The sequence below is a fragment of the Pyrgilauda ruficollis genome, unplaced genomic scaffold, assembly GCF_017590135.1.
Source record: "Pyrgilauda ruficollis isolate IOZ18807 unplaced genomic scaffold, ASM1759013v1 scaffold77, whole genome shotgun sequence".
Classification (NCBI taxonomy): Eukaryota; Metazoa; Chordata; class Aves; order Passeriformes; family Passeridae; genus Pyrgilauda; species Pyrgilauda ruficollis.
The window spans coordinates 147,425-158,430 of record NW_024529599.1 but is presented as its reverse complement, the minus strand read 5'-3'; the positions used below and the strand labels follow the sequence as shown (position 1 = coordinate 158,430).

General features: G+C 53.6%; 1 protein-coding gene across 4 annotated transcripts in view; it reads right to left on the bottom strand.

Annotated features, from left to right (window-relative positions):
* Nucleotides 1-417: 417 nt before the first annotated feature.
* Nucleotides 418-11,006, bottom strand: part of SEPTIN9 (septin 9) — a 102,458-nt gene continuing 91,869 nt past the window's right edge. For all 4 annotated transcript variants that reach the window (XM_041486567.1, XM_041486566.1, XM_041486568.1 and 1 more), the window contains 5 exons: nucleotides 8,160-8,277; nucleotides 5,796-5,891; nucleotides 4,868-4,964; nucleotides 3,331-3,382; nucleotides 418-2,526 (listed from right to left, as the gene is read on the bottom strand). In XM_041486567.1, coding sequence (XP_041342501.1) covers nucleotides 2,391-2,526; nucleotides 3,331-3,382; nucleotides 4,868-4,964; nucleotides 5,796-5,891; nucleotides 8,160-8,277 — 499 coding nt within the window. In that variant the 3' untranslated portion in view covers nucleotides 418-2,390. The remainder of the gene's footprint in view (nucleotides 2,527-3,330; nucleotides 3,383-4,867; nucleotides 4,965-5,795; nucleotides 5,892-8,159; nucleotides 8,278-11,006) is intronic.

Below are 11,006 nucleotides of genomic sequence, written 5' to 3'. Positions count from 1 at the left end.
GGCCAAGCCTGCAGCCACGAAGGGTTTGAAGGCCACCTGCCTGTGGAGCCAAAGCCACGCAGGTGTGAAAGACAAACTCCTGCCTGCCCTGAACTAGGGACAGCCCACTACTCCATACAAACACCAGGAAGCACAGTGGGAACAGCTCCAGCATGGAAGCAGAGGGATGGGATCCACCTGCCCCCCTCAGGATCAGGCTGGCTCCATCCCAAAGGCGCTCAGCAGAATCAGCTCCAGCATTTATAGAGTGCCTGGGGCAGGTGTCTGAAGTGGGATGAGTCAAGGAGGTCGGGAATTCTCTTTCACTCTAAACAGGGCAGTTCTGGAGCTGGACTCTCCCATCACCCCCATCCCTACAGAATCCATGCAGCAATGATTACACCAAAGCTGGGAACAGACATTTCCAAATAAGCCTCCTTCTATTTGCATTCGAAACATTTATTTTGGGAAATACATATTAAACACTATTATTTATACAAAAATGGACTAAATTTTCATAATGCTTGTAACCCCCAAAAGGCCATTTTAATAGATCTGGATGAAGGATTTTTTTATTGTATTATTTTCTTGGTTTTTTTCCTTCAAAAAAAAAAAAAAAAAAAAACAGGTCATGTTACAAAGGAGAAAGCAGCGTGTCTTGCTTGGCCCAGCTTGAGATACCAACTAGAGGGAAAAAAAAAGTTCAAGATGGCATTTGCAGAAGTGCCTCTCACAAGAGGTTTTTCTCCCCTTTCAGTCTTTTTTTAACACTTGAAATATATATATTTTTTTTCAGTTAATACGTTTTTTGTTGTCGCTTTTGCTAAAATATAGCAAGTCAACAAGTAGAGAGCTGCTGTTCCCCAACAGCTCTGTGGGGCTGTTGTGGAGGGGGGATGTGAGTGAAGGGGAGAAGGGATTCTCACAATGCACCCCTCTGCCCACACCCCTTTGGCTGCTGGGGGGGATGTGTGGGGAGCCCCTGAAAACCTGGGCATCCCCAGCAAGGGGAGAGCAACCTCCTCCCTCCTCCTGTGCTGAGCCAGGCTCTGTCCCCCGTGGGCTCTGCAGGTGCCTTCCAGTGCTAGAGGATGGGACACGCTGCCACTTCAGTGTGTGCTCCCAAAAATGGGTGATTTGCAGGAAGTTTTTATTCCCTTAGAGAGGATTGGGAGACTGGTGGACACCAGAAAGGCGAGGGGAGCTGGGGAGAGGGGCAGGACTGCAGGGCTTTGCTCCAGGAACCCCTGCTCCTGTGTCACAGTGCTACCTAATGCTTGCAGGGTCTGATTTATTGGAGACACACAGAAAGAGAAGGGTCTGGGGGCAGAGCAGGGGGAGCAGCACCCACAAACACCCCCCAGCCCCCCCCCACAGCTGCAGGGCTTGGTCAGCACATGCACAGACAGCCTGCACAAGGACCAGCAAAACAGGAGCATCTTCCCTGGACACACAGGGGACCCAGGAAATGAAAAGGAATTTACAGATACCCAAGAGCCTCCTCTGATGTAGGGAAAAGCCCAAGAATCACAAGGGTCAGACAGGACAACCCTCTGCCTCCCACCACTGCTTTGCAGAGACAAAATTCCACGCTCAGCCCCCTCAGGACAAACACACTTGGAGCCTTCAGAGGACAAAGACCCACCCAGCTGAGTGACAAATAAATACACAAGTGTTCCCAGGACATCAGCCACAGCTCTGGCCCGAGGGAGAGGGAATGAGAGTCTCTGTGGAGGTTCACAGCCTTCTGCAGGCTGCAGACAGACAAGGCAGAGCTCCCTCCCCTCTCCCACACTATTGCAAGGTCACAGTCTGAAAAGGCACTTCTCCCAAAGCAGGTCGCTCTGCCTGGCCGGGGGTCGGTGACAGGCGAGGTGACACCTAAACACTCCCAGTTTATTGCATGAAGACAGGGCACAGGGGCTGGCTTGGGGGCTGGCAGGTCCCAGAGGGCGGCAGGAGACAAGGATGGCACTGGCTTGCTCTCTTCATCCCACCGTACCTCGCTTCCGAAGGCTACATTCACCTGGAGGAGCCCTCGCCTTCAATGGACGGAGAGGAGCCCCTGCACGGAGGGGCTGCAAGGGCTCCCAGGGCACCCCAACCCTGCTGGCCCCACAGATCTGCTCCCCTGGGTTTGGCTGTGGGGTAAGAGAGAGCCCAGCCTCCACAGAGGGACAGTCCCTGGGCCAGGGACGCCGCTCTGGGGGCTGAGCACAAAACTCATGGCACAAAGCAGGGGGAGAGCGGCCACCCCGCTCCACGTCTGGTTATTTGGTCAGTTAACATGGCAGGGGGTCAGGGAGCAGGGCAAGAGGGACAGTGGCAGAGGATTTATATAAAAATAAAGGGGGAAGAGGGGAGAAATAGCGAGCATGAGCGAGCGAGGTCCTGGCTGCGGCGAGGGACGGTTACATTTCGTTGGCCACCAGCTCTTTGTCAGCCACGCCGTTGGACAGAGAGCTCTGGCCCTCGTTCAGCCTCTTCACCCTGTAGGCTTCAAAGTGGATGTTGCTGGTAATATCCTTGATGTTCTGCATGTGTGTCCTGCAGGGAAGGGAGATGGAGCAATCACACCAGCCCAGACTGTGCACCCTAACCCTCATCACCCCAAATACCCCAAACACCCCCCATGTCCCAGTGTCCCCTCCTGCCTTGCTGGTTAATGGTGCCTTTAGGACACAGGAGGGAAGAAAAGGCAATAACTGGCAGCATTGTTGGGCAGCAAGGAGCTGAAGCCTTCATTTGTGCCTGGGGACACAGGAGCTGTGGCTGCAGAACACCCACCGAGGGAGATCCCCACCCTGCTAGTCCTGGGGTGAGGTTTTGTAGCCCCACATAACTCTGCCAGCAGCACATCATGTGTGCAGAGTTTACCCTGCAGCCAAACTGGGGAGGAGCCCAATATCCCCTCTCTAGCAAGCCCAGGGGGCTCAGCCTCCCTCTCCCCCACAGCAGGGACACTTGTTTCAAGAGGGACCAACCACCACCCAGACCCCAGAACAAAACCCCAGTGAAGGGTGATGTCTTTGAACTGGGGGTGAGATCTGGCACTGGTGAGGGACCACTAAGGCCAAAAGCTGCTTGCAGGTGAGCTGGAGCCACTCTGCCAGCAATCCTGGAGTGTGTCCTGACCCCTCCACTGCTCCTCTCCCCCCTGAACTCAGCGCCAAGGAGTGGCAGAGGGGCTGCAGAGTGGCACCGGGCCAGGAGGGAAGGCAGGGATGGAGGGGTGAATGGGTGGAGGGATGGAGCAGCAGAGCAAAGCAGCAGCTGCTTCAAGCTGTGCTGGGCTGTCCCCTTTCCCTGGATGCCACCTGGTGACCAAAGGCTCTGGGGACAGGCACTGACCTGATGAGGAGGTCCCGCAGGTAGGCGAACTCACAGTGTGTTGTGTTCTCCACTGGCAAGAGAGACAGAAAGCATCAGTGAGCCCCCATGGCCACCAGCTGGGGCAAGCAGCACCTGGGGGCTTCCCCAGAGTGTGGGGGGCTCAGATAGGCTCTGACACCCCGGGTACAAATGCAGGACTCAGGAGTCCTCCGTGCTGCTGCGAAGGTGGCACCAGGTCCCTGCCCCAGCTCAGCCCTGGTGAGATCTGACTGAGCACCCACAGCCCCTTCCCAGGGTCCCACCGAGGAGGAGCTTCGAGCAGCATCCCCAGCACAACCCCCAGAACCCCAAACAAGACAGGGGAAGGGCCATGGTGAGCTTTGCAGTGAGCACCAGGCACGTCTCCACTGAAGTTTCATCTGTAGCTGAGCCATGAGCATCCTGCAGAATCCCAGGCAGGCTGGGGAGGGCTGCCAGGGCCGTGCAAGGACAGGAACTCCTGCTGCCAAAGGCCTCTGCTGGCAGGAGGAGGAGTGCTTGCAATAGGGAAAAACCAAGGGGTGCTGCTCCACCACAATCAGTCTGACAGCTGCTATTTTACCCCTAGTTTTACTCAATTTAGAGGAAGAACTCCTTTTTAATTTTTTTTTTTTAATCCCAAAAATCCCGTACATAGAATAGCAGAATCCTTTGTGTTGGAGAAGACCTCTAAGATCATTGACTAAACATCATGCAGGAATGGCAAAACACAAACAACACTGCTGTGCAAAGGCTGCCTGTGGCCATGGCTGTGTCTGGGGGTCTCCTGTGCTGAAGGCAGATGCCTTCACAAGTAGAAGGTGAGGGTTTAATGAATCCCATTGAACTCAGAATGTTCAGGGACACAGCACGAGAGGGCAGCAGAGCTTCAAAATACACTGATTTTCCTGGCAGCTTTGTTAAGCCATCCCTCAACACAGGATTCCTATTAAAAAGACTCGTAAATGAGAGGAACCTGTGAAGTGGAGGGGAGGAAGATGAGAGGGGTGGCACTGGAGATGAGCCAGCTGGCTGCCAGAAACCATCAACAGGGAAATGTGTAGATGTGCTGGAGCCAGGAGCTTTCATCTAGCCTTTAAACCACGATTGTAAAATGGGAGAGCAAAAAGGGAGATGCAGATGGGAGATGGAAGAGGGAAGAGATCCTAAAAGGGCATCAACCAAAGGCGTGGTGGGGGGTACAGATGCCAGGGGAAGGTTCTAACAAGGGCTTAAGACATGGGAATGTCACTGGTGTGTCCTCACATCCTGCTGTCAGGAAATTAACTGTGCAAGAAGCACAAGCCAGGCCACAAGACGCCCAGGAATGTCCCCTCCAGCACTCAGCAGCCCCCCAAGACACACAAAGGCCCAGGAAGCCAACACAGGAGCAATGGCCAAGGTGCTTCCAGTCCTCAAACATATGGAAAATTATCTTTTTTTGGAGGGGCAGGGAAGCACCACATCCACCTCAACTTCTACTGCTGGTTTTGGATTTTATTGCCTTCTGCCAGGGCAGGGAGGTGGGCTCAGGTACCTTCAATGGTGCCCCACTTGGTCTTCCTCCCAAGGATTCTTCTTCCATTCACCTGGTACTCCTGGTCACTGCCCACCACTGCAAATGGGATCATTTCCTGTGGAAACAGAAAAACAAGGCTGGGATTTCTTCTGAGAACTGGTCAGGAAACCAAACCAGCGAGCAAAGTCCTACATCCTCCTGTTTCCAGGGGGGTTTCATGGGATGAGCTGGTTTGCCCCTGATGTTCCTGAGCAGTGCTGCCTGCCAGGGCCCACAGGCAGCCCAGGACTGGGTACCAGCACATGTACCCAGCCTAAAACCAGCCCAAACCCGGCCTAGTCCAGTCCCTCACTGGCAGGCACCAGGTACAGCTGGAGCAAAGGTATCCCAAAGCTTCCCTGGGAATTGCTCCCAGCATCTGGCAACCTGTGGCTAACTCATTTTCTGATCCACGTTGGTGTCTTTGAACTTCAGAGTCCCTAAAAGATGTTTTTCTTCCTCACATTAGTCCAAACCACTTTAATGTGCCAAAAAAAAAAAAAAAAAAAAAAAAGCTGGCTGATTCCTGCAGTGTGGAATTGCCAGCTGCAGGCAGCTTACAGGTGAAATTCCATCCCAGTGCTGGGAAGGCTGCTGCCCTAGGCAGGGATGGGCAGGCACCTCTGTTCCCTGAGCCTGGGGCAGGGGAAGAGGCCATGGACCCTCTGCTGAGGGCACCTGGCAGGGGTGGAGATGGGGAAGGAGCATGGACAGGACACCTTCCCCACCTTCCCCACCCTCTTTCCACTCCTGCTCTGAGCTCTGGCAGGATCCCTGCTGCTGGGCAGACCCACGGACAGGGCACAGCAGCTTTGGGAAGAAAACAGAGGCCTTTGGAAGGGAACCCCCAGGCCATGGGCAGCCCTGGAGCTGCAGGGTCTGTCCCAAGCACAGCCCCTGCACTGACCCGGAATTTCTCATTCACCAGCCGATCTTCAGAGTCCTCATCAAACTCCTTCTGGGGGTACACATCGATTCCATTGGCCAGGAGATCAGCCATTATCTAGGAGGGAAGAGCAGAGGCACAGGTGAAGGACAGGCAGGCACAGGAGTTGCACTCCCACCACGGCAGCTGCTCCCAAAAGGGTCTCTGAGTGATGCCCACCAGTCACAGCAGCAGCATCCTCCCTCTGCATCTCTCCATCCTAAACACAGCCCACTTTGGGGGCAGAGACCTGTGCCACACACCCACCAAGAGCTTGCCCTGGAACCTCTGCAAGAACCTGTTGCCAAGACACAGCTCAGACAGAGAGTGGGATGAAGTTACATGAGCTGGATGTTGTTTAGGGATTGAAAAAGACAAACAAGACAACCCAAGCTGCCCAAGCAAAGGGGAACACAGCTGCCAGGCTTGTAACACAAAGGTGAAAAGCTGCTCTCTGGTGTTTGTTTACACTCCTTGGAAAAGGAACGTGATCTGGAGGGACAAGGACACAGCTTGGAAGGGCAGACTCTAAGGACTTTGCCTCTGTGCAAGGCCAAGAGATGCTGGAATCTGATTCCTGGGTGGAGACTCAGCTCAGGGGGAGCTTGAAGGATCAACCTTCTCCTACAGTGCTGCAAACCCCAACCCAGGCTGGCAGCAGCTCCCAGCACTTCCTATGGCAACAACTCCACACCAGTCCCACAGTGCAGGCTGGCAAAGCAGTGGATTCACCCAGGGGATGCCCCCAGCTGGCTCCCAGCCCCCCACCAAACCCCACACCGAGTTTAGGGGAACAACCTAACAAAGCCAACTCCAGGGAGCACATTCCACTGCCTCAGCACTGGCACCAACCTGCAGCCAGGCTGGGGCTTCACATCTCCTACCCACCCCATCCAAACCCAAAACCTGTCATCTCTCTGAACCAGCTACACCTCAGATGCAGACAGGGAAGCACACATGCAGGCACACTGCAATGAATGGAAAAGGTCCCAGCCTGTGCCCAGCTGGCCTGATTTCCTGTCCTCTCATCTGCTGGGAGCAAACACACCATGTGGCCATGTGTTCTCCCTCCATCTGAAAGGATTTGGGAGGTCTGGTTATAATCAGGAAGCAATCAGAGATAGGGTGAGCTGAGCCAGTGCAGAGCAGCAGAGGCAGGCACTGTCCCCATGGTCTTCCATGGTATCAGCAGCCAAGGGTGCCCAGGTGACATTTGAGGTCCCAGACTGACTTTGTAGTGCCAGAGCCAGCCAGTCACCTGCAGACACAGGGATGTCTGCACTGGTAACCTCTGAGTGGAGCCAGCAGCCTGCAGAAGCCCCCACAGAGAGCAGATGTGGCACCATGGGCTCACCCCTCCGTGTCCCCTCACCAGCTCCTTGCAGAGTTCTGTGCAAACAGCCTGACAAGCCAAGGGACCCCAGCCTGGGTCACCCCTCAGCTCCTTTCCCAGCCAGCCTCCAGCCAAGGAAATTGCTTGGAGAGTTTGGATTAGCCCCCAAAACCAGACTGGCTATTTTAGTGCTTGATTAAGAACTGCTCATTAAGAACTGGGAAGAAGAGGCTCCCACACTGGTGTGGGAAGGAGCAGCTCACCCTCTCCTGCAACGGGGCATGAAACCACCCCTGACTAAGCTGTCATCCTGTCCATAACCGAAGGAGTGGCCCCTAAAACTACCCTTTTGGCAAGACTCTCTTTACCTTTACTTCTCCCAGGTCAGACTCATGGATCAAGAGGCTTGGTGGTTTTTACTTCTGCAGGGAATGCTGAGGCCCTCACGCCTGCAGCCACATCCACCACCCACACAAACAGATTTCCAGTCCCTTACCAAACCCCCAAATGGGCCACCTCCACCTCTCAGAGCACAGCCCACGCCTTGCTATGGATTCAGACAGCCCCTCCTCAGCTCCCAACCACGGGAATGTCATACCTTGCTTCCCTCTTAAACCTCACCCAGCTGAGCTCAGCAAACCCACACGTTTTTGACTGGTTCCTGCATCAGTGCACGATGCTGCAGAGGGAGGCCTTTCCAGCCCCTACGTGCACCAACCTCCCAAAATAGAAAATAACAACAACAACAACAAAGGAGGAAGGAGAAGCAGGCCTGCAGCTCCAAACTTATCCTGCACTGACAAAGATCCAAGAGAAACACAAGGAAGTGCCTGGAGAGCAGGCCTACCCTGCGGCCACGCGGGATCGCTCCGAGCTGCAGCCGGAGGAATGCGCTGGGCTCCCGGCCAGGCCCTGCCTGCACAGCCCTGCCAGGAGAGCCACAAGGGGGGCAGGGGCAGCAGGGGATGGGCTAGCACAGATGGGAGCCCGAGGAAGGGGCAGCAGCCCCTTACCCTTTGTTTGAAGTAGTCCCTCTCCTCCAGCGTTAGCGTGTCGGCTTTGGCGATCACCGGAACGATGTTGACCACTTTGCTCAGGCGCTTCATGAACTCGATGTCCAACGGCCGGAGTCTGGAAAACAGCAGGGAAAAGGGGATTTGAAAACAGCAGGAAAAAGGGGATTTGCACTCTTGGAAAACAGCAGGAAAAAGGGGATTTGCTGCTGCAATCCCCTGGCAGGGAGAGGCATTCAAAGAGCAGACAGAGAGGGAATCACTTCCTTTCAGATAGGACGAGAAAAGACATTTTCTTAAAAGCACAACAGAGCAGAGAGGGTTTGAAAACACTTTAAACATTTCCCTTTCAAAGCTGCCGCTATCTCCTGTGAACCCTCACAAAGCCCCGTGAAGTGGCAGAGGGCTTTCATCTCTACAGGGCCACGGAGGGCTGCAGGAACTTGCCCAGAGCTGCTGGTGTCCTTGGAGGAGCTGGGATGAGAGCAGGGCGATGCTGGCTGCAGGGCCAGCCCGCTGCCATGTACAAATCAAAACCTGCTCCAGCTCTATCCAAGCTGTCACCAACCATCCAGGGACAGCACAACGTGCAAATGGCCACAGGTGACCATCCCTGCTCACCCTCTGTGTTGAGCACCAGTTGCTTGGGACAATTTACTGAGAGTATTTCTGCACACCCCATTTAATATCTGCTTCGTCATTTGCTCCCAGAGTATTTGGAAGCAGCTGTTACACTGGTGGTACAAAAGCAATAAAATGTAAATTAATATTTATGCAAAATATGTTGTTCAAAGTGATATAGATATCACTTATCTGGTTTTATCCAGAAAACTTGATACTGAAGGTTTATCATATGCCTGCACAGGATTTTGATTTAGGGAGCCTTTAAGTTCTCCATCAATGCCACACAACAATCTGTGATTCATATTGGTCTCTAGATTTCTTTCAAAGGGTCATACAAAAAGGTTGTAAGAAAGGGTTTATTTTAAGTAAACCCTAAATCTGTGGTTATGCACAAGCTGGGAGTGTCTCTCACATTCATCAGCTGGGATTAAAAAAAGCTCTGGACATTCTCCAGGGGCTCACAGAGCACAGAAGAGATGCTGCTTGTTCCAGAAGGCGAGAATGTCAGAAAATCTCTACAACCAAAGTCTCAGCAGAGGAAAGCTGCAGGGATTGCATAACCCCAGTGATCAGTGCCTCAGGAAATCCCTCCTGCTCCCAGCTCCACTTCCACACTGCTCCAGATCCAAGGCCTGCAGACAGCGATGAAGGCACCTGGCCATCATCCCCCCCTGCTCCTCAGTCTTCCCTAAAGGTGTTTTAACTGCTGGGGGTCCCAAACCAGGAGAAAACCCTCCTTGGGACACCTCCAGATGCTGCAGGTCCCCCTCGGTGGCTCTAAAGGTGATGGGGACATGCAGCACAGTTGAGTAGGTGTTGCCTTGAAAAGGAAACCTGGAGGTCCCAGGGTCAAGGATCACCTTTGGGCAGGAGGTGTTTGAAATGAGCCCTCACTGAAGGGCCAAGAGAGCACTCACTGCCAACACAGCCAAGCCAAACCCCACCATGGTCTCCCTGGGCCCTACCAAGGGCTCAGAGACCCCTGCAGACCCAGGCACAGGAGTGCAGAGGGGAAGGGACTGATCCTGCCCCTCAGCAGCCACCAGGCAGTGTCCCTATCCCACGGGGACACCTCTGCCTGGTTCCAGTACTGAGGGAGGAAGATTCAGCCCCAGAGAGACCCACTCAGCTCCAGCTGACCTGAAAACAGCAGCTCAGGGCTGCCCCAGAGCAGCCAGCACTGGGGACCCAGCTGAACCCTGCCCTGGTCATCTCCTCTCCCAGGGATGGAGCTGGACTGTGCCAGGTGGATCCTGTCCCCACACACCACAACACACACAGCCCCGAGCATGTCATTAGCACAGGGACAAACGAGGTCCTAACACAAACACAGGGTCACAGATCACCCTGGGCCCCAGGAAAAAAGAGATTTTGGCTATTAAAGGGGAAAAAAGAATAGAAAAAACCACAAGGAGCCCCCCATGGACACATCTAAGCTGACTTGCTGCTGGCAAACATTGTTTGGAGCTCTGCATAATGTATTTCCCAGACCTCCAAGGAAGTAATGCAGTAATGCTCCTTTCCCAGCAGAATTCTTTCCCCTCCTCTCTCTTTGCTATTTTCCAAACAATTTTTCTCCTCTAAAAGCTTCTTCCCCACTGAGCCTATGTTCCTGCCTCTTTCATCAGCTTTTCCTTTAAAGACCGGGATGCATACAGAGCATGAATCCACAGTCAGGCAGACATTAGAGTTTCAGCTCAATCTACATGTTAAAAGCTCAGTTCCATCCCTCAGATCCCTCACACATCTGGAGAATGCCACAATGAGCCAGGAGAGGAGGCAGAGCCAGAGCCTGCCCACACCCCTGCTGTGTCCAGCAGCATCCCCCAGGCACAGTGACCATGTGTCCATCTGCACCCTGACACAACTTTCTGCTCCCATGGGCTCCTGCAAGTGCCTCATCCACGGAGGTCACCTCCCTGCATCACCCTGAGACTCCCCAGCAGAGCAAACTGTATGTTTTCAGGATTTTCTGCAAGTTTCTAGATATTCTATCAACTCCTGCTAGGTAGGTAGCTCCACCAAAACCTTAATTATGTAAATGAAGTGAACCTTTTCACTAAGAACAATGCCTGCCTGTAGCTACACATCACATTCATGTGAAGACACCATGGATTAAGGTGGTGACAAGTGCTATTTGCTCCAAGTACATCACAGAAGGGAAGGCTCAAGAAAAAAAAAAGTAATCTATTTTCCTCCCCTTCCCCACATGGTCCCTGACAT